General features: G+C 66.6%; 3 protein-coding genes across 7 annotated transcripts; 1 reads left to right on the top strand and 2 right to left on the bottom strand.

The window, feature by feature from the left end:
* The first annotated feature begins 8 nt into the window (after nucleotides 1–8).
* Nucleotides 9–10,665, top strand: DVL1 (dishevelled segment polarity protein 1). 3 transcript variants are annotated; one of them, XM_006903900.2, is made up of 15 exons: nucleotides 9–212; nucleotides 4,236–4,305; nucleotides 4,439–4,560; nucleotides 4,820–4,923; nucleotides 5,102–5,240; nucleotides 5,907–6,000; nucleotides 6,080–6,149; nucleotides 6,219–6,358; nucleotides 6,439–6,515; nucleotides 6,597–6,664; nucleotides 6,810–6,887; nucleotides 7,481–7,612; nucleotides 7,680–7,847; nucleotides 7,926–8,132; nucleotides 9,306–10,665. In XM_006903900.2, the coding sequence occupies exons 1-15, from the start codon at nucleotides 43–45 to the stop codon at nucleotides 9,689–9,691; spliced, it is 2,025 nt and encodes a 674-aa protein (XP_006903962.1). In that variant the 5' UTR covers nucleotides 9–42; the 3' UTR covers nucleotides 9,692–10,665. The 3 variants fall into 3 exon arrangements, with proteins under 3 accessions (XP_006903962.1, XP_006903961.1, XP_015446474.1); XM_006903899.2 differs by having other exon boundaries at nucleotides 6,810–6,962; XM_015590988.1 differs by lacking the exon at nucleotides 6,810–6,887.
* A 144-nt stretch (nucleotides 10,666–10,809) lies between these two features.
* On the bottom strand, nucleotides 10,810–16,294 carry TAS1R3 (taste 1 receptor member 3). The gene is made up of 6 exons (XM_006903931.3): nucleotides 14,554–16,294; nucleotides 14,171–14,471; nucleotides 13,297–14,079; nucleotides 12,998–13,201; nucleotides 12,720–12,840; nucleotides 10,810–12,383 (listed from the first exon to the last, which is right to left on the bottom strand). The coding sequence occupies exons 1-6, from the start codon at nucleotides 14,736–14,738 to the stop codon at nucleotides 11,419–11,421; spliced, it is 2,559 nt and encodes an 852-aa protein (XP_006903993.1). The 5' UTR covers nucleotides 14,739–16,294; the 3' UTR covers nucleotides 10,810–11,418.
* Nucleotides 16,295–16,422: 128 nt separating this feature from the next.
* On the bottom strand, nucleotides 16,423–20,082 carry CPTP (ceramide-1-phosphate transfer protein). Of its 3 annotated transcripts, none has more exons than XM_015591038.2 (4): nucleotides 19,623–20,082; nucleotides 18,429–18,685; nucleotides 18,129–18,313; nucleotides 16,423–17,993 (listed from the first exon to the last, which is right to left on the bottom strand). In XM_015591038.2, exons 3-4 carry the CDS (start codon nucleotides 18,248–18,250, stop codon nucleotides 17,471–17,473), a joined length of 645 nt encoding a protein of 214 aa, XP_015446524.1. In that variant the 5' UTR covers nucleotides 18,251–18,313; nucleotides 18,429–18,685; nucleotides 19,623–20,082; the 3' UTR covers nucleotides 16,423–17,470. The 3 variants fall into 3 exon arrangements, with proteins under 3 accessions (XP_015446524.1, XP_024902465.1, XP_015446564.1); XM_025046697.1 differs by having other exon boundaries at nucleotides 18,129–18,310; nucleotides 18,431–18,685; XM_015591078.2 differs by lacking the exon at nucleotides 19,623–20,082 and adding an exon at nucleotides 19,492–19,605.
* Between the last annotated feature and the right edge of the window lie 6 nt (nucleotides 20,083–20,088).

The following is a 20,088-nucleotide window of genomic DNA, read 5'->3' as shown; positions in this document are numbered from 1 at the left end:
CCAGCGCTGCGCGGGCCCCGCGCCTGCCGCCGCCGCCGCGCCATGGCGGAGACCAAGATCATCTATCACATGGACGAGGAGGAGACGCCGTACCTGGTCAAGCTGCCCGTGGCGCCCGAACGCGTCACGCTGGCCGACTTCAAGAACGTGCTCAGCAACCGGCCGGTGCACGCCTACAAATTCTTCTTCAAGTCCATGGACCAGGACTTCGGGTCAGTGGGCGGTGGGTCTGTGCGCGGGCGCGGGTGTTGGCACCTGTCGGCGCACGGGCAGGGCCTTGGGGATCCTGGGGCCGCGCCCCGGCGTGGTGTGTCCACCTGTCTGTGAGCCAAGCTGGGGACGCACGGGACCCTGACGGCCCGCCCAGGAACCTGAGAGCTCTGGCCAGTGGTCAGGAGAGCCACCTGGCTTCTCCACCCACACTGGGCTCTGTCCTCTGTGCTTGAGTATGTGTGACCCGTGGGGCAAGGTCTGGCCCAGAGCGACTCTGCAGTCCCACTTGGGCACCTTTCAGACTCAGGGCCCATTGTCCCTTGTCTGCAGAGGTCAGGTGCTTAGAGCTGGTCTGGGGACTTGTGATTTACGAGGCCTGGGGTCAGAGGACTATCAGAGGGGCAGCGAAGGGGGACTGGGGGTAGGCTTCTAGCCACCTAGTGGTCCCCTTACTTAGCATGGGGGGCAATGAAGTGATTTAGGACAGGGGCGCAGATCTGTCTGCTGGGGTCTGCAGAAGTTTCCAGAGGCTCAAGACAGCCTGCCCTGGCCGCCCCCCCTCGACCCCAGGATCCTGAGAACAAGACAGAGGTCAGGGGTCACTCCACCCACCCCTACCTGGGATTGCTTGCCCATTGGGTCTCTGTCCCCGCTGAGCCACACAGCACTGGGAGTCCTGGGAGCAGCCTCTGGGCCAGCGTTCCTGTGTCTGGCCTTAGTGGTGGCCGTCTGGGCCGAGGGGACTTTCTAGTTGCCTGGGCTGGGCCTGGGACGGTGAGCAGCACAAGGCCTGACCCCGCTCAGCCCAGGTAACCTGAGTCCCTGCTCGGCAGTGCTGGGGAGGGGGAGCCAGAGGCTTGGCTGCCCTCAGGCAGCCCTTGTCCTTGTGTGTGGCTGCCTCTTGAGACTTTGACATTGAGGCCATTTCTTGGATTCTATAGTTTGCATGGGCCCCGGGCAGCCCTAGGCCAGGTCAAGCCGGTGCTACTCTGCAGCTCTGGGCGACTTGAGGGACATTCGGGCAACTGGACTCTGTTGGGCCCCCCACCACCAGGGAGGGGCAGAGGGGAGGGTGTGTCCCTGGCAGCTTCTGACGGCTGGACACCCCAGCCCTGCCTAGCTGGCCTTTCTGCTGGCTCAGGTTATGAGCCACTATGGGCCGGGCCCCGCAGGTGGGGCACTGTGTTGGGGAGTCTCGTCCCGCACCTCCCCTGCCCTCGCTGGACGATGTCACACAGTCTCTGCTCCTCTGGGTCCGGGCTGCTTTGGCTGTGACCAGGGGCTATGTGAAAAGTTGGTTTTGTTTTTAACTTACTTTATTCTTGTAACAAAAATTACTGAAGTCACACGTGCTGTCTGTCACGAACTGAAGGCAGCAGAGAGTGTGTGGTGTGGCAGGGCACATGCCCGATCCGCCAGGTTGCTGCCCTCGGACCATGCTCTGGGTGTGTCCTGAGGGGTCTGCTGCGTCTCCTGTGTCCAGTAGCCACTGTGGGTCACCCACGAGCTGCAGAGAACTTCACCCCAAATGCACTCCCCATGGAGGCTGGGCCTGCTGGGGGCTTGGCAGCGCCCATGGGTGTCCTGGCCGGGGAGGCGGGCAGGCAGGCCAGTCTGGGTCTTGGAGCAGGACTGGAGTTCTGTGGGTTGTCTGGGCGGGCCTGGAAGTGGCTGGGGTGTGAGAGGGGACAGGAAATGGCTGGGAGGCAGGGGGCAGCTGCGAGGTCGAGGGGGATGGAGCGAGGCGACACTGGCCGGGGCACTGGGCAGGCAGAATGGGGGTGGGGAGGCTCATCTCATTTCCTCCCTGGGTCTCTGGCTGGTGGCCTGGTCGCCTCAGGGACCTGGGAGAGGACCCCATCAGCTGCCTCTGAGCTCCTTCCCCTGAGCTCCTTCCCCTGAGCTCCGCCCTCAGGGCTCCAAGCTCTGCGGACGGACTGTGTGGACTCGTCATTTAGTTGGCTAGACCCCAGAAGGTGTGACCGCTGCTCAGACTGTGTGGACTCGTCATTTAGTTGGCTAGACCCCTGGAAGGTGTGACCGCTGCTCGGGCTTAGCGTGAAGGCGACCCGGAGGCCTAGTGGGCCTAATGGAGGTGGGGGACGGAGAGCAGGTTCCCCTGGGCTGGGGTAGCCCCCCTACCTGCGACAGGGCGGCCTCAGGTTGGGGCTGTGAGGAGCACCCTGGTGAGCCCAGGCCTCCTGCTGCCAGCCGCACCCCACTGCGGCCTGGGCCCTGAGCTCCCTGAGCCTGTTCCTGGCCACGGCAAGGGACGTGTGGTTTGTGGCGGGGCCAGCGCCACATTCTCTGGCCCGGGCCCCACCCCCATGTGTCTTTGGCCAGGTGCGTGGAGGGTCCTGCATCCACTGCTCACTTTGTCCGTGCAGGTCACGCATGGACTGGCCCGGCCTGGCTGGGCAGGGTCTCTGGGCTGGTGCTGGGCCGGCCCGGAGGTGCCGAGCTGGCTTGTCAGTGGCCGTGTGGCGGGGACTGAGCCCCTCTGCCCGGTGGCCTGCAGAGTCTGAGCCTGCAGGAGGCAGTGGCTCGCGAGGGTTCGGGGACAGCCCTTCCCTGCCATGTGCCAGTTTTCTCTGCCAACTTCCTGCTCTGCGGTGGGAAGGGAGGGTGGGGGGACCCTGTGCCTCTGGGGATGCACTTAGGGCTGTCCCACGGGGATGGCTTGGGGAAGGGCCAGCCTGGGGCGTGCTGCGGCCTCAGGAGCCCCCAGGTCCTCCTGGCCCTCAGCCGTGTTGGGCTCCAAGGGCCCTGCTCTGAGCAGATTCCTCGCCAGGGCGAGTCTGCGGGGGTGGCGGGCGGGGCGGGACGGCCACAAGTCCGAGCTTAACTGGGATCGTGCCAGGAATTCTGAGGTCAGGGGCAAGCTGCCACCGGGGTGCTTGGGTGGCCGCCTCTGGGGGTCATGGGGACTGCTCTGCGGTCTGCTCCCCAGCAGCGAGGCCGGCCGCGAGAGGGTCTCAGGGCAGTTGGGGAGTGTTTCCTCACCCTCGACCTCGTCCCTGCCCCTGGGCTCCCAGGCCAGAAGTGGGCCCATCTCAGCCCTTGAGGAGGGCCCTGTGCCCTTTGTCCTGGGGTCCCTGGCATCTGTTCGCTCCCTCCCAGCCGAGCCAGCTGGGCCTGTGTTGCCCAGTGCCCTGACCCTCAGGTGGAGGGCGGGGTGCTCTGTTGTGTGCAGGTCGAATGTGGGCTGCTCAGCCTGGGGACCGCTGGGGCCTGGCGGCTCAGCGGCCTCATCAGCCCTGGGTCCTCTCAGAGTCCTGGCTGGGTGGGCAGTGTGGCCTTGAGGGCCCTGGGCCTCTTGGGGAGCCAGGCAGGCCCGGTGGCGGGGGCTGGGGCTGCTCGCCTGCCTCCCTGTGGCTGAGTCGGGAAGGGCGGAGCTGGGGTGTGGCAGGGAGGCTGCAGGTGAGGCTACCTGGGCTGTGTGGGGACCAGGCCCCCCTGGGTCTCCGCTGCTGCCGTCACTCAGAGACAGTGCTCTTGGCCCGCTGGGCCTCCCCATCTGTCAGCTACAGCCACCCCTGGGCCACCCCAGCTCTTCCTATGGTGATGACCTCTCGAGTGTCCTCGGCCATGTTCTGATGGGGTCACAGGTTTCCCTGTGAGCTCTGCTGTCCGTGGCTGAGGTGCATGAGCTGGGGCGGCCACAGAGTGGCATGTGTCTGGGCACGGCCCCTGCCTGACCTGCCCCACAGCCTCTCCCGAGCTGCCCCTGTGAGCTGTGCTGGCTGTCGCCCTCCGTGCCCTGTTCCAGGCCATGGCGGGGGGCGGGGGGCGTTTCAGGGAAGAGGCCTGACGCCCCCTGTGGGCACACAGCACGGTGGGACTCGGATGGTGCGGTGCTACAGGCTTTGATGGGGTGGCGGTCTGGACCCCCTTGGGCCTGGGGCCTGGGAAGGTCCCCCGGAAGACGGTGTGCTAGGCAGGGGCAGCCACGCAGACCGGCGTCTGGGCGTAGGGCGCACCCCCTGGCCAAGGGCCGGCTCTCAGGCGGCGTCTGCCCACAGGGTGGTGAAGGAGGAGATCTCTGCCGACAATGCCAGGCTGCCCTGCTTCAACGGCCGCGTGGTCTCCTGGGTGAGCCTGTGGGACGGCGGTGGGCACTCTGGGGTGGGGTGGTCCCAGCGTTGCTGGGGTTGCCTGGGGGGAGGCTGGTCACCGTGACCCGGGTGCCCCGCGGGCTTCCCCGAGCCGTTGGTCAACTCCGCAGCTGGTCCTGGCCGAGGGCGCCCACTCGGATGCAGGGTCTCAGGCCACTGACGGACACACGGACCTGCCCCCGCCTCTGGAGCGGATGGGCGGCATCGGGGACTCCCGGCCCCCCTCTTTCCAGTAAGAGCTCTGGGGTGCCGAGCCTGGTGGTCCTGCGGGGCCCCTGCCAAGGCCTGTTGGGGGGTGGGCAGCTGAGCTGGACCCCCAGTCGGTAGGAGCTGGTCAGCAGAGGAGGAGCGGGCAGGGAGGCCCAGACTGGGCGGGCAGGCGGACGAGGGCCCTTGGGCGTCAGGCCCCTCCTGGCTGTGGGGCGAGGAGCTGAGAGGGCACCGGACGCGGGGTCCGGCCTGCCCAGCTCGTGCCTCTCTTGTCGGCACAGCCCAAATGTGTCCAGCAGCCGTGACGGGATGGACAATGAGACCGGCACCGAGTCCATGGTCAGCCACAGGCGGGAGCGAGCCCGACGCCGGAACCGTGAGGAGGGTACAGGCTGCGCCCCCGGCCCCCGCTGACTCCAGCAAGTGGAGTCTCTGGGGAGGGGTCCCAGGCTCCCTCAGGGACCCCCCCAGCCACCCCAGAGTCACCCTGCCAGCTCCCAGGTCAACAGGTGCTTGAGGACGGGGGAACCCCACAGTCGGCTTCCCTCTCTGTTGTCCCACAGCTGTCCGGACCAACGGGCACCCGAGGGGGGACCGGCGGCGGGACCTGGGGCTGCCCCCCGACAGTGCGTCCACTGTGCTGAGCAGTGAACTCGAGTCCAGTAGCTTCATCGACTCAGACGAGGACGGCAGCACCAGCCGGTACGTGGGTGTGGTGTGGGCGCGTGCACAGGTGTGTGGGCGTGGGTGTGCGTGTGTGAGTGTATGTAGGGGGCGTGGGTGTGGGTGTGGGCGTGTTGTGGGTGTGCGTGTGTGAGTGGATGTAGGGGGCGTGGATGTGGGCGTGTTGTGGGTGTGCATGTGTGAGTGTATGTAGGGAGCATGGATGTGGGTGTGGCTGTGTTGTGGGTGTGCCTGTGTGGGTGTTTGTAGTGGGTGTGGGTGTGTGTCGTGGGTGTGTGTGCACACGGTTATTTATCGTGGGCATGGTGTGTGGGGTGAGTGTGGGCGTTTGCATGGGTGTTCATGGGTGTATGTGTCTGCATGAACGTGTTCGGGTGTGTATGTGCGAGGACGTGTGCACAAGTGGGTGTGCATAGGTGTGTATGCGCGGGCATTTTACAGGTGTGTGTGTGCAGGGGTGAGTGTACACAGGTGCCCGTGTCTGTTCGTGTGCTCACACCACACTGTGTGCCAGTGCAGGTGGCCGTGCTGGCGTCCCCTCTGTTTGTGTCTGTTCGCCTGAGGGTCGCTGTCCCCGTGGGTGTGGGGTTTGTGCGTCCCCTGTGCGGGGTGGGCTGTGTGAGGGAGGGTGCCCGTTCTGCGGGCCGCGCCCCCCTGCAGCCTCCCTGCCGCCCCGTGCCCCAGGCTGAGCAGCTCCACGGAGCAGAGCACGTCCTCCCGGCTCATCCGGAAGCACAAGCGGCGGCGGCGGAAGCAGCGCTTGCGGCAGACGGACCGTGTAGGTAGCGGCGGGGTGCGGGGTGGGGTTGCGCCTTCGCCCTGGCCCTGCTGGGCCCCTCACCCGCGCCCCTTCGCAGGCCTCCTCCTTCAGCAGCATCACGGACTCTACCATGTCCCTGAACATCATCACTGTCACGCTCAACATGGGTGAGGCTTCGGCGGGGCCCCCGGGGGGGCGGGGGGCTGGGCGGGGTGCTCACCGCATGGCCCACACAGAGAGGCACCACTTCCTGGGCATCAGCATCGTGGGCCAGAGCAACGACCGGGGTGACGGTGGCATCTACATCGGCTCCATCATGAAGGGCGGGGCCGTGGCTGCGGACGGCCGGATCGAGCCGGGCGACATGCTGCTGCAGGTGCGGGCCGTGGGGGGCTGCTGGGGGGCCTGGAGGTCAGCACCTCCCCACCCTCCACTCCGCTGAACCCCTCCCCCCAGGTGAACGACGTCAACTTTGAGAACATGAGCAATGATGACGCTGTGCGGGTGCTGCGGGAGATCGTGTCGCAGACGGGGTGAGGCCCGAGGGCACGGTGGGGCAAGCGGGTGGCCCTAAGGGGCTGGGCCCGGGTGACCTGCTCGTTGCCACTCTGCAGGCCCATCAGCCTCACAGTGGCCAAGTGCTGGGACCCAACTCCCCGGAGCTACTTCACCATCCCGAGGGGTGAGTGGCCCCACGGGGCTAGTGGGCAGGGGATGGGGGCGCCCAGCCCAGCCTGAAGGGGCTCTCTCCTCTGCCTTTGTGCTCGCTCTCTCCCCCACCGTCCATCCGTCTGTCCGTCTGTCTGTGCCACGCGGCGGCTGCCCAGCTGACCCGGTGCGGCCCATCGACCCGGCCGCCTGGCTGTCCCACACGGCGGCGCTGGCCGGAGCCCGGCCCCTGTACGGTACGAGCCCCTGCTCCAGCGCGGTCACACGCACCAGCTCCTCCTCACTGACCAGCTCTGTGCCCGGCGTGCCACGTAAGTGGCAGCTCACGAGTCAGGGGACTGAGGCACTAGGCCGAGGACCACCCGAGGCGCTCCCCCGGTGTGGGCGCACCGAGGGCCACCAGCCTGTGCTTTCATGCTGCTGCCAGGCCCATGCAGGCGGGTGCAGTGCCGACGCGTGTGCGCCCTCAGGACACCCTTCCCCAGGTCCCTTCCTCCGTGGGGGTGGAGGTGCCTGGAGGAGCCCGGCCAGCCCCACGGGTCCTTCCTGTGGGACTGCCATGGCCGGCGTAGGGAGAGGCAGGTGTGTACGTACGGCCTGCCTGCTCTCCTGCTGCTGGCATTAGCTGTCCAGCTGGCGGGGGCGGGGAGGGCCGAGGCATCGCCTGTGGGCTCTGGGCTAGGGGGAGGAGCCTTGCCCTGGTGTGGGGTCCACTGAGCGGTGGGTGGCCCACAGCCACCCGGCCTCTGAGAGGGCTCAGTTGGCAGGGCAGTCCGTCCTGAACCCCCCACACCCCTGCTGCTGGCTGAGGAGGGGCCATGCCTTACAGAGCTGGAGGAGGGGCCGCTGACAGTGAAGAGTGACATGGGGGCCGTGGTCCGGGTCATGCAGCTGCCAGACTCCGGCCTGGAGATCCGCGACCGAATGTGGCTCAAGATCACCATCGCCAACGCTGTCATCGGTGAGTGGTCTGCTCGGCGGGGCGGGGTGGGCGGGCCGGGCCCCAGGCCTGACGTGTGGCTGGCCAGGGGCGGACGTGGTGGACTGGCTGTACACGCACGTGGAAGGCTTCAAGGAGCGGAGGGAGGCACGCAAGTACGCCAGCAGCATGCTGAAGCACGGGTTCCTGAGGCACACAGTCAACAAGGTCACCTTCTCTGAGCAGTGCTACTACGTCTTCGGGGACCTGTGCAGCAGTGAGTGGGGCTGCGGGGCGGGGCGCCCCAGAGGGCCTGGCCCCCCCGCCCTCGCCCTCACCCGCCCCCCCTCGCCAGGTCTCGCCGCCCTGACCCTCCACAGCGGCTCCAGTGGGGCCTCGGATCAGGACATGCTGGCCCCACTGCCCCACCCGGCTGCCCCCTGGCCCCTGGGCCAGGGCTACCCCTACCAGTACCCGGGGCCCCCGCCCTGCTTCCCGCCCGCGTACCAGGACCCCGGCTTCAGCTACGGCAGCGGCAGTGCTGGGAGTCAGCAAAGCGAAGGTGAGAGGCTGCTGGGGGCCAGCCCCCTGCCCTCCTTGCCGCCTGGCTCTGCCCGTGCACTGCCCCCTGCCCTGTGCACTGCCCCCTGCTCTGTGCTTGGGCCCTGAGCGGGCTCCCTTTGGAAGGGGCGAGTGGCTGAGGGGTCCGGGGAGAGGGAACCCAAGGAGCTGACTGCAGGCGAGGCAGAGGCAGGAGGCCGGGAGGTGGGGTGGGAAAGCATGGTGTGGTGACAGTGGGGACGTGGGGGTACGGTGGCCCAGGATGGGGGAATGGCGGAGGAGCCCCGGGGTGCCGTGGAGGACAGACATAACTACACCCCCCACTAGGATGCAGGAAGCTGAGGGGAGAGCCCAAGGGGCACGTCTGAGCAGCGGCCCGAGGCCGCATGGGGGTCAATGTGGACAGTGGGCGAGTGCCCACAGGGTCTCGGGGGGCGTCGGGCAGCTGGCCGAGCAGACCCAGACAGCAGAGCGGGTCAGGAGCAGCGGTGCCTGAGGAGAAGCTGCACTGGGCACCTGCGGACCCTGGACAGGCCCAGCTGGTGGCAGGCACGCCCTGCCGGTGGGCGTGGGTGCCGGGCCGGGCCTGGTGTGTAACTCACGCTATCCCTTGCTTTGTGCTGAGCAAGCCTTAGACTGAAGGACTAGCGGAATGGACCCTCGGGGCCGGTAAGCCAGGGTCCTGCCCGGTGTCCCTCTCGGCATGTCCCCAGCCAGCCGGCATCCTCCGGTTCCCAGTGCTTCCTGAGAGCCCGGGACAAGGCTGAGCCGAGTAGTTGGCCAGGGCCCTGGGGTCCGACGGAAGGTGGGTCTGGGGCGGGGGGCCCAGGACGGCGGACGGGCGCACTCGCCCTCCGGGCCTTCGCTGGCGCCTGTTTTTTTTAGCTGCAAGACCAGGCACTTGGTGCAGGCGTTGGGGTGAGGTGTGGGGCGTTGAGCTGGCCCCCCAAGTGTCCCCGCCTGCCTGCCACTGTCCCCCCACCCAGCCCCGCCTGCTGCAGCTGCTCCCGCGTTTCTGGGCGGGCTCAGCCCTGCCCTTGTGTTTGCATGGCTGCCCCGTTCCTCCAGCTCCTGACCACCAGGTTTCGGCCTGATCGCTCTAGCAGCGTTCAGTGCTCCTGGAAGAGGCGAGGCCGGGCACCGACTGGTCCTCCTCTCCTCTCCTCCACCCCAGGAAGCAAAAGCAGCGGGTCCACCCGGAGTGCGGGCGGGAGCAGCCGGCGGGCCCTGGGCCGAGAGAAGGAGCATCGGGGGGCTGGAGCTGGAGGCAGTGGCAGCGAGTCAGACCACACGGCCGCAAGTGGAGTCGGGGGCAGTGGCTGGCGGGAGCGTCCAGCGAGTCAGCTCAGTCGTGGCAGCAGCCCGCATAGCCAGGCCTCGGCGGCCCCGGGGCTCCCCCCACTGCATCCCTTGACGAAGGCGTACTCAGTGGTGGGCGGGCCACCTGGGGGGCCTCCCGTCCGGGAGCTGGCCGCTGTCCCCCCAGAGCTGACAGGCAGCCGCCAGTCCTTCCAGAAGGCCATGGGGAATCCCTGTGAATTCTTCGTCGACATCATGTGACCGAGGAGCATGCCTGCAGCCTGGCCTCACAGTGCCTGCAGCGGGGCACAGCCTCTGGAGCTGGTTCCGGCCTGCCTTGGTGGTGGCTGACCTGAGCAGGCCAGCCTGTGCTTCCATGTGCACAAGGAGTCATGCCGTGGGGTCCAGGGAGGGACAGAGAGGGGGCAGGCTGGAGGAGAGGGGCTAGGGGTGGCCCTGGCCACCACGATCCGGACCGGGCAGCCGTCGGCTCCTGGTCAGAGCCGTGTCCACGCAGGCCTGGTGGGCATGTGTCTGTCTCTGCTTGGGCGGGTCTCACCTGCCCCCTGGGCGCACGCCTTAGGGCCCCCCCCAGTCAGCCACACTGCACAGGGCCCCAGGCCGAGCTGAGAGGCGGCCGCTGGGCCTGGCCCACTCCTCGCCCAGTTCTCAGGCCCCGCCCGCCTTGCCCAGGCTGGGGGCATCCCGGGGGGTGGGACTGGAGCCTGCAGGCTCCACTGTGTCTCCACAGGAGGGGATAATTTATTTATTTATTGCTTGGCCTGTGTCCTCTGGGGGAGGTGGCGGCTAAGCCAGCCCCCCCCCCAACACACACCCGGTTGGAGCAGAGTTTCAGTGTCCCCCCGCCACCGGGTCTCAGAGCAAATGCAGGGACACAGGTGGTGTCTGAAAGTATGTGGGAGGGTCGGCGAGAGGAAGATGGCAGAGGGACGTGTTTCAGCCGGCAGGAGGAGGGGGGCGCGGCCCGGAGGGGCACGGGCGCAGATGCAGACAGCTGCTGCAGGGCAAGGTCCGGCGGGGAGGGGTGGCCAGCCTGCCCTCGCGTGCTGTTCTCAGGTGACCACACGCCCACACACGCCACTTCCTTCCCAGTGTCTCTGGCCTGCACGTGTCTGCACTGTAGATACTGTATCAAGTCAGAGCTTCATCTGGATAGTTGATAGAGCTGCTTCTGTGTAAATGCTATTTTAAACACTAAAAAGCATTTAATTTAATGGGACTGACATGTAGCCTCTTATCTGCTGCGCGGCTGCCTTAGGAGATTGGGACGGGGGGCCGGTCCAGCCTCACGGGGTCTGGCTGGAGCTGACCCAGGACTGGCCAGGTGCTGTCATCTGGGTCCCGGCTCAGTGACCAAGCTCTGACTCCTGTGCCGGCAAGGTCCTGGCAAGAAGTCTGTCCGTGGTGCTGGCTTCTGGCTCCAGGGGTCCTTGTGGTTGGCGCTGGCCGTGGTACTGCCCCACCAACCTTCCTGGGCTCTGTCCACGGTGCTGGGGGTGCAATGACCCCGTTCCACTGGCTCAGGTCGGGCTAGGGAAAGGAGGGGGCCGGATGCCCCCTTCCCCAAGTGGGCCTGTGTCCTGCACTGAGGCCCACGGTCAGAACAGCTCTAACCCACTCACCAGCCCCCCACTTCAGTGATGACTGGAGGGTGCACAGGCTTGGCCCAGCTAGGCGAGTGACAACCAGTGTGGCCTGGCTAGGGCTTTACTGAGCTCTTGGCGGGGGCTGGGCAGGCCTTGGCCAGGAGAGGCAGAGCCCAACTCTGGGGGCCCAGGTGGGAGATCTCAGGGCTGAGCCCCCTCACGCACACTGCAGGCCTAGGGTCATTGTCGGGTCAAGGTCAGCAGTCAGCCTGAGGTTAGAATCTAGAGGTGCGGGTTCTCCAGCAGAGTCGGGCCAAGTCTGCAGGTCACTGCAGAGGAACCTGGTTTGGGGTCATCTCAACCGGGTCACCTGTTCAGGGGTCACTCATTTTTGCCCTGAGTCTCGTCCCCTCCTCTGCTGCCCCCTCGCCCCCTGGTATCGCCAGGACGCCCTCCCAGGAAGAACTCGGGGGTGTTACGCTCTGGCTGCCACAGCAGCAGGAAGCACTTAGGCAGGTAGACGGTGGCCAGGATGCCCAGGACACAGAGGAGGTTGGCGCCCATCTGCACGGCAGGCCGGTAGGCCACGTGCGTGTTGGCAAAGAGGGGCACGAAAGAGATCCAGGTGATGAAGTAGGCCAGCATGGCGAAGGTGAGGCCGCGGGCGCTGTTGTAGCGGCCGGGCTGGCTCTGTACCAGGAAGGTGCCCAGGAAGCAGAGGGAGGCCAGCATGGCGTTGGTGATGTGTACCAGGCCGAAGCTGACCCAGGACTGCACGTAGCAGGACACCAACACCTCTGTGGGCAGCACCCGCCAGTCTGTCACCACCTCTGGCGGGAAGCCTACCAGGTACCAAGTGCACAGTGCCGCCTCCGCCAGCATAGCAAGCAGCACCACCAGCCAGGCCCGGGGCCCCTGCAGGTGGCCGCGCAGCCGATCCGCCCAGCTCAGTGGTAGCTGCGACTCCATGAAGATATCCACCGCCTGCAGGACGAGCGTGCTCAGGCAGCCGGTGAGCGGGAGGTGGAGCAGTGGCTGCTGGGCCAGGCAGCTGGCGAGGCTGGGCCGGCCGGGGAACAGGAGGACGCTGGCGCAGGCCACGCTCAGGCAGGCCAGGCTGAAGAAGGCCCGTGGCCCGCCCGAGGCCAGAACCAGCGGGCTGTCCCGGTGCTGGACAAACAGCGCCAGGGCTGCCAGCGCCAGGCCCAGAGCCAGGCCTAGCAGCAAGAGCAGCAGCAGTACGGCCGGCTCCCCCCACGCCAGGAACTTGAGCTTGCGGGGGAAGCAGCGCAGGCTCCGGTCTGGGGACCACTTGTCCTCGTCACACTGGGTGCAGGTGAGGTCATCTGTGGTGTGGGGGGAGGGGTGCTGGGGCATGCGGGACCGCTCCAGGCCGTGTGCTCCCAGCCCTGTGGGCCCCCTCCCTGACTTCTGCTTCAACTTGAGTCCACCCGTGGGGAAGGAACTCAGGTGAGAAGGGGCTCACCTGGGGAGGGGCTCACCTATTGAGGGGGCTCGCTTGGAAATGGGGGCCCGGTGGGGAGGGGCTCCGTGGGGAGGGGCTCACCTGGGTAGCGGGACCCCTCTGGAAATGGGGGCTTGCCTGAGGAGGGAGTTCACCTGGAAAGGGGGCTCGCCGGGGGAAAGGCTCACCTGGGAGGGCTCCGTGGGGAGGGGCTCACCTGAGCTGCTCTTGTAGCTGCCTGCCTTGCAGTCCACGCAGTCGTAGCAGCAGGAGTGGAAGCCCTTTGCCCGGCGCACCTGGCCCTCCTCGCACTGCCGTGAGCATTGGGACACAGGCTCCTGGCACGGGGGCCTCAGGACTTAAGCTCTGCTCGGCTGCGTGCACCTGCCCGGGACTGGGGGATGGGCCCCCACTTCCCGCAGGTGGGGCTAGAGGTTTTTCCTGGCCATGGGTAAGGGAGCCGCAGGTGGCCGGGGACAGCAGCCTGGCACCCACCTCGCTGCTCGGCGTGTGCCAGAGTATCCGGGAGCGCTGCAGCTGCAGGCTGCCGTCGAAGGACCCGACCGTGCGGGCCAGGGGCTTCTGGTCCTGCCACACCCACAGCTTCAGGTCGTAGCCCATTTCCACGTTCCCGCTGGCGTCGAAGCGCATCGCCAGGCCGTGCGGGCGGAAGGTCATGTTGTACATGTTCTCCAGGAGCTGGGCGGTGAGAGCGAGTGGGCGGGGCCGGCCAGGCGCAGGCCCCACCCCCCACCGCAACGTCCCGTGGCCCCGGGCAGGCGCAGGGGCCTCACCTGCCACGGCCGCACGCGCTCCTGTGAGGGGCAGCCCGAGGCGTTGCAGAGCAGCGTGTTGTGCAGGGCCTGGGCCACGCTGTACACAGCGGCGTAGGCCGCGAAGGCCTGGTGGTGCGGCAGGTCGGCGGACACGTTCTCCGGCGTGATGTGGTCGCACTGGGGGCAGCGCGGCCCCACCACCTGCTCCTCCAGGCCCGGCTGCTCCGCCTCGAGCGAGGCGCAGTGGGCAGGGTCGGCGGCCAGGGCCAGGCAGGTCCGCACATAGGACGAGAACTCTGGCATCGGGGCTCCGCGCTGCAGGAAGCCAAGCACGGTGCCCATCTGGGCCATGCCGGGCAGCGTCATGACCAGGTCAGAGGTCAGCCAGGCCTCGCTGGCCACCCACACCTTGGGCGAGAGCCCACAGCGGATGCTGTAGCTAAAGAGGGTGCGCGCGGCGCGGGCGGAGGCGAACAGGACCACCACCTGCACGCTGCTCTGGTTCACCCGCTGCAGCAGCCCTTGCGTGGCGTCCACCTGCGGGACGGTGGCATGAGACAGCGGCACCAGGCCCTCGTGTGCGATGCAGATGCCCCACATGTTGGCCAGGCTGGAGAACAGGCTCAGGCCCTGCCGGCCGTACTCATCGTCGCTGCCCAGGGCGGCCACCCAGTTCCACCTGAACTCCCGCAGCAGCTCCACCATGGCGGCCACCTGCACGCGGTCGCTGGGCACGGTGCGGAAGAAGGACGGGAACACCTCCCGGTTGCTCAGCTGCTCCGTGCTGGCGCCGTAGCTGACCTGCAGCGGCCGGGAGGCGTGTCCTGACACGGGGGCTCCCACGGGCAGGGCCAGTGGGGGCTGGATGACGCGAAGAGAGACAGGGGCGCACCTGGGGTATGAGGAAGAACCCGAAGAACTTGCCAGTGACGAGGGCGAGCTCGGAGGAGTGGGGCCCGATGACAGCCAGCACGCGGGGCTGGTACTGCGTATAGTCACAGTAGGCGGCGACGTCACAGCTGCCCGCCTTGGCCATGAACATGAGGCTGGGCTTCATGGCGACCACTGACTCTGAGCACGTGTCGAAGAGGTCGAACCCCAGGCGTAGCCCGGGCAGCAAGGCGGAGCCCTTGTTGATCTCCTCCACGGCCATCTTCACGGCCAGTGCCCACAGCAGGCCGGGCGCTGAGAACCTGGGGCCACACAGGGCTGCAGGCAGCCGCTGCCTCATCCCCGCCCGGGGCCCCCCAGCCCAGCCACCCCCCGCCTCCGTACCTGGAGCACTCAGGGGTGTTGGGCTGCGTCCTGCCGCTGAGGTCTGTGTCCTCTGCAGTGCGCAGCGGGAAGAGCCCACCCAGCACGTAGTCCCCCTGCATCCGGAGCTGCCGGGACAGACACAGGGGAGCCCCCACCCCGCGGCCCAGGAGAGCCGCGAGGCCCAGGAGAGCCAGGCCTGACATGGCAGGTGGCAGCTCAGCGCAGGGATGGCAAGTGGGCCAGCCGAGCGGGGGCCCCAGTTATGGCGAGTTGGGGCGGGGAGGGACAGAGAATTTGCTTAGCAAAACCCTCGCCTGTCCTCACCTGCTAGGCCTGGGGGCCCCCGGAGACATCTTCGCTTTCCTGGGCCCACAGGCTTCCACATCGGACTGTTACTCCGATGCCAACAGGCTCTCCGGCCAACAGTGACCTGGGAGGCAGGCTCTGAGCAGCCACTGCCCGTGACCTTGTTACCTGCCTGTGCCCAAGCCCCGTGGCACTCACTCATTCTCGAAGGGGAGGAGAGACTTCTCTGCCAGAGCGTCCTAGGGTCTCTGGCTGCCTGTGGGAGGGGCTTGGAGGTGCCGGTAACCTGGGGAGAAGGCACGGGACACCTTCTCTCCCCAGCCCTGGGGAGGCACTGTCAGCAGTCAGGAGTGGCTCCGTCCTTAGGCCCAGGGGGCAGCCCGAGGTGGGTGTTGGGAGGACGATGGACAGCCAAACAGCTTTGCCTCCACCCTGCGGTCAGGGTGCAGAGGGTCCCAGGGTGGGGTCTGTGGCCTTTCGGCCCACCTAAGAACGGTGCAACTTGGGGGCCTGGGCCACCCCTCCACCAGGGGCCCAAGGCCTGGGAGCTTCGGGAGCGCCATGGCTAGCTGTGCCCACACCAGCCAGGGCTCGACGCAGGTGCCTCCTTGTGGGGACAGCGCACAGCTGGGCCTGCGGGTGGGGCGCATGCAAAGGAGAGTGCACAGGCCGTAACCAAGTGCAGCGCGGGGAGCAGCGTTTCCTGCTCGGCCCCTGGGTGTGGGGGCCCCACCTCCCTGGCTGGGGGCCTCGCTGACACCATGCCCGGGGTGGAGGTACACATCAGGCCCCAGGCCCCCAGAGAAGGGAGGAGGCTGGTGACACCCCTAGAGTAGGGGTTCTGGGCATCTCAACAGGCCGGGCCTGGCGGACATTTACAGGAGGTGGTCTGGGGGCCTGGGGTTTGCCTGTCCCCACTGTCCTGTGTGGAGGGCCTGCATTGCATGGCACTCAGGACAACATGTGCACCCACATGTGCGTGACACACACCAGTGCAGGCACCTGCACATCCATGATATACATACCACACATGCAGCCGGAGCACTGCACGTGTGCACACACATGGACAGCCTTCGCTCTTCGGCCTGTGTCCCAAGCAAGTCCTTCAGAGTCACTGGCCTTTGCTGGCACCACATGGGGCACAGCAGCAAAACCTGGCACCGGACACTAGTATTTGGGTATGATGTTGGGTGGAGTGTGAGCGGACCCTTCCCACCTAGTGTTCTCTTTCTGCTTGGGCCACTTGGGGCATGGGACAGCCCCTGCTCCATTGGCTGCAGCCTGATCGGGCTTCCTGCACTGTGTGGCTGGCCCCAGCCCTGCCTTTCCAGCCCGCCCCCTGGATGACTGTTGGTTTTCTCACCTGTAAAGTGGGGGTTATCGTGTGGACCTCAGCAGAGATCAAGCCAAAGCCTGCGCAGGGGGACCTGTGGCATCACCACGCCCCCCACGGTGGCCAGGGCACACCTCATGGTCCCGTGGTGAATGCTGCCCTGTAAGCGTGGCAGTGGGGCCTCAGGCCCCTTCCCCTTGGTGAGCAGGTGCCTGGCACTTCCCATAACCCCATCCTGGAGTGCAGTATCTGGTTCTGCAATCGCAATTTATTCACATTGGAAAAACCACCACCCGTATTGGTCTCCAAGGGTCCTACAAGCCCCCACGTATGCCCAACTGCTGTGTGGTGGACATCGCTCCCTTGGCACCATGGACCTGGGATCTCCATGAAGAACCAGTGGAACGGGCCAGGCTCCCAAGCGCTCGGTGATGGCTGGGCCGGGCATGGCTGTCTGCCACCGTAGCAGGCAAAGGGGTCCAGGCCCCTCCATCTGCCATGCACCCTGGGTCTCCTGAGCTCCGCGGAGATAGAGCGGTGAGGGGCAGAGAATAGTGAATGCAGCATCTTGCTGGACCCTGAGGAGGGAGAAGCCAGTTGGCCCAGCGGTCACGGGCCCCCAGGGGCTCTGGGGTTGTGCTATGCAGGCTCACAGGCAGCTGCCTGGGGAGCCCTGGGCGGTGTGGCTGCAGGAGGCAGCAGACGTGTGCAGGGAGAGGAAGTGCAGGCCTGTGCGTGGGCTTCGGCTCCCACTGTCACTGCTGCGGACACGTGGGGCCCTGGCTAACAAGGTGAGGGGCAGGGAATGGGCTGCAATGCCAGCCACTGCCCAGAGATTCTCTCCCTGGCCTGGGGACTGCTTGCATGGCACGGAGGGGCCGGAAGTAGCACCCCTGGGCAGACATTGCATCCCGGGTCTGGAAAGGACACAAACAGCTGGACATGTTCACTGGCAAAGTCTGCCCTCCTGGGACCTGTGACTCGCCCCATCTCACAGACCACACACAGGCCAAGGTAGCCTCCTGGGCTTCTGCAAGGACGCTGGTCCTGTACCACCGCCCCCCCCGCCTTCTGCACGTTACCCACTGGGTGACGCCTGACTGCACACACAGGGACCTGGCCGAGCGGAAAGCTAGGAGGCCCAGGCAGAGTGAGGGGACGGGTGTGGAGCGCACGGCCAGACCTGCATTCTTGCAGTGGGCCACGCAGCCTGTCACTCCCCAAGCCTCGTCCGCAGGGGAACAGTGGTCCTCCCTCTCCTGGGACTGACAGCCCAGCTGCCCCGGCCTCTAGCCCCTAGGGCAGGCCCAGCAGGGCGTGCTCGGCATAGAGCTTCTGGGAGATGCTGTACACACGCTCGATGAAGGGCAGGGCCTCGCTCAGCATCTCCACAGCCTGCTCGGGGGGCCCCACGTTCATGGCCTCCAGGAAGGCCCTGCGTGCGGGCAGCGTGCAGAAGGCCACGGTGACGGCCCGGCGGACGATCCAGGGGTGGAAGGCGGCCAGCGAGGCGTTGTAGGACTCGGTGCAGAGTGTGGCGGTGCTGGCGTCCTCCGGGCTGGTGCGCAGGCCCTCCAGGAAGAGCTGCAGCCAGCGCAGGGCCCGGTGCAGCCGCAGCACCGTCCGACAGCCCGAGTCAGGGTAGCGGGCGCGCCGCTCCAAGTCCACCAGCTTGTGGCCCACCTCATAGGCCACCATGGACTGCAGGGTGCTATAGTGCTCCCGCCCGGGGCCGCCGCACAGGCCTTCCATGATCTGCACCTTCGTCGCCACGTCCTTGGAGATGAAGGAGAAGATGGCGCCCAGGCTGTTCAGGAACCTGTGAGGGGTGTAGGCACTCACCTCAGGGCAGGGCACCCCGCCCCCGTCTTCCGGGCACAGTGCTGCCTGCCTACTGCGCCCGGGGACTGTGGCCAGCAAGGCCTGCCTTCGGGCAGAGGTCTCGCCCACGCACCTGACCAGACCCCTCCAGCCGGCGAGGTAGTGGTCCAGCTGCACCTCCTCCGCCTCGTTGAGACATTGCTTGAAACTGACCAGGACCACCTTGAGATTGAAGTCCGACTCCGAGGCGGCCATTTTCCAGCACAGACGGAGGCCAGGGGTCGGGCTGGTGGGTTGTCTCGCTGAAGCAGCTCACTCCTTGGGGAGGACCGGCAGGAAAGAAACAACCAGGGTCCCACTGTTTCCCACTGAAAGCCCACAGCGAGCCCCTCCCCAGTCGGGCCCCTGCCCCAGGAGCCCAGGTGACACTCACACGCCTGACCCTGCGGAGCCCTTCGTCACTCAGGCTTTGCCAGGCTGCTCTGCTACGTCTCACTCGCGGTGACACCTCTGCTCGCGTGCTTGTGCTAGTTGGAGGGACGTGTGCTGTCCCTGCCCAGAGCAGGCGCTGTTCTAGGCATTCAGGTGACGGAGAAGCAGCTCAGCCTTGTCTGGCAACATTCTAGTGGGGGTGGGGTCAGGTAAGACCGAGGACGGGGAATTCCAAGAGGGTAGGTGGAAGAGGGTGAGCTGTGGAAAGAGAGACAGCGGGGTGAGGTGGGCTGGCCGGGGAGGGGGCCTGCGGCCTCACCCTTCCTTGCTCACAGCTGCATCTATCCCGGAAGCCAGCGCGGAGGCCATGGGTCAGCTTTTGCTGGACAGATGGACAGAAACCAATCTTTTCAGCTGTACTGACACTGTACTCAGTACTTGTACTGACACATGGCTCACCCAGAAAGATGGCTGGGCCAAAGGCCTTTCCACACTGAAGACAGCCACAGGCCCTCCTACAGCCCTGAGGAACCTTCCGGAAGTGCCACGCTCCTGCTCTGGATTCTGCTTGCATTCATACAGTCACTCCACAGACATCTAAGCACCCACGCACTGAGTGGGTGCCAATGAACACCCTAGCCCTTGCTTCCCTGGGTGCCTGGGGCTGGCACTGCAGAGTGGCTCTGATGGGCCTTGGGGACCTGGCTGCATCCCACCTCGTGTCCAGGAAAAGCTCCATCTCACTGGGCCTCAGGGCTCCTGTGCATTCGGTGCTGGGTGCCTCGGCTAGGGAGGGAGGCCACTCAAGCTGTGGCAAGAGCCCCAGCCAGGAATGACCCCTGGGAGCCTGTGCAGGCTCTGCCTCCCACTATGTGGGCAGGTCACTCACCATCCGAAGACCTAGCCCTTCATCTCTGGGGAAAACGGGCCAGGACATCCTGCCCTGCCCACCATCTGTGGGCGCGTCCAATGGGGCCCAGTGGGTGCTGAGGCCCTGCAGGCCCCAAGGCTTTTGACCAAGGCCTGGCATCGGGTGAAGCCCCCACCCGGGGAGGTGAGATCACCCTGCCTCAGGTGTGGGGCAGCCTGGCCTTAGGAAAGCGGCTCTCCAGGACTTCCAGCGCACCACTCCCCCTACTCAGCTCCTCGGTATTCTGCCCGCTGAGCAGGTGGCCTCTAAGGCGCTCAGGGTTACCTTCCTAGCCACGAGACAGCCTTCGGGCCTGGCTTTCCTGCCCACAACCCGAGCCGCAGCCAGCAGGTGCTGCCAAGAGCCTTTCGGAGCTTGGAAACAGGAAGGGCAGTGGCTGTGCAGTCCGCCAGCTCTGGGAAGGTGACGCACGGCACCGCCAACAGCCCCCAGAAGCAGCCCAGGGTCCAAGGTCAGGGCTCGGCGGGAGGGTGGCCTAAGCACCCGAGCCCTGTGGCTGACAGCAGGACAGCTGGCTGAAGGCCCCCAGGAGACGGGGGCGCCCGCCGGGCACCGCAGGCCCAGAGCCGGGAGCGCGGCCCTGTCCAAGAAATGCTGCCAGTCTCGCCAGGGAAGGGGGTTCTCAGGGGCGCCAGGTTGGGCCGCGGGGCTCGGGTAGGGTGGGATCGCGGGCCGTTCCTGCTCCAGCTGAGACCCAGGGTCCGCGCCGCCTGCCGGGTTAGGTCGGGCT

Source organism: Pteropus alecto, unplaced genomic scaffold (assembly GCF_000325575.1).
Source record: "Pteropus alecto unplaced genomic scaffold, ASM32557v1 scaffold700, whole genome shotgun sequence".
NCBI lineage: Eukaryota > Metazoa > Chordata > Mammalia > Chiroptera > Pteropodidae > Pteropus > Pteropus alecto.
Note: the sequence above shows the minus strand (reverse complement) of the source record. Positions and strands in the feature narration are given on the sequence as shown.

What these genes read in the sequence shown, in the direction of transcription:
- CPTP (XM_015591038.2), bottom strand. Translation starts at nt 18,250, where the DNA reads ATGGCCGCCTCGGAGTCGGACTTCAATCTCAAGGTGGTCCTGGTCAGT. An exon ending in GGCTGGAGGGGTCTGGTCAG is followed by an intron (nt 17,994 to 18,128) that starts GTGCGTGGGCGA and finishes CACCCCTCACAG; the next exon opens with GTTCCTGAACAGCCTGGGCG.
- TAS1R3 (XM_006903931.3), bottom strand. Translation starts at nt 14,738, where the DNA reads ATGTCAGGCCTGGCTCTCCTGGGCCTCGCGGCTCTCCTGGGCCGCGGG. An exon ending in AACACCCCTGAGTGCTCCAG is followed by an intron (nt 14,472 to 14,553) that starts GTACGGAGGCGG and finishes GTGTGGCCCCAG; the next exon opens with GTTCTCAGCGCCCGGCCTGC. An exon ending in AGCGCGTGCGGCCGTGGCAG is followed by an intron (nt 13,202 to 13,296) that starts GTGAGGCCCCTG and finishes CTCACCGCCCAG; the next exon opens with CTCCTGGAGAACATGTACAA.
- DVL1 (XM_006903899.2), top strand. Translation starts at nt 43, where the DNA reads ATGGCGGAGACCAAGATCATCTATCACATGGACGAGGAGGAGACGCCG. An exon ending in GAGGACGGCAGCACCAGCCG is followed by an intron (nt 5,241 to 5,906) that starts GTACGTGGGTGT and finishes CCCGTGCCCCAG; the next exon opens with GCTGAGCAGCTCCACGGAGC. An exon ending in CATCGCCAACGCTGTCATCG is followed by an intron (nt 7,613 to 7,679) that starts GTGAGTGGTCTG and finishes GTGGCTGGCCAG; the next exon opens with GGGCGGACGTGGTGGACTGG.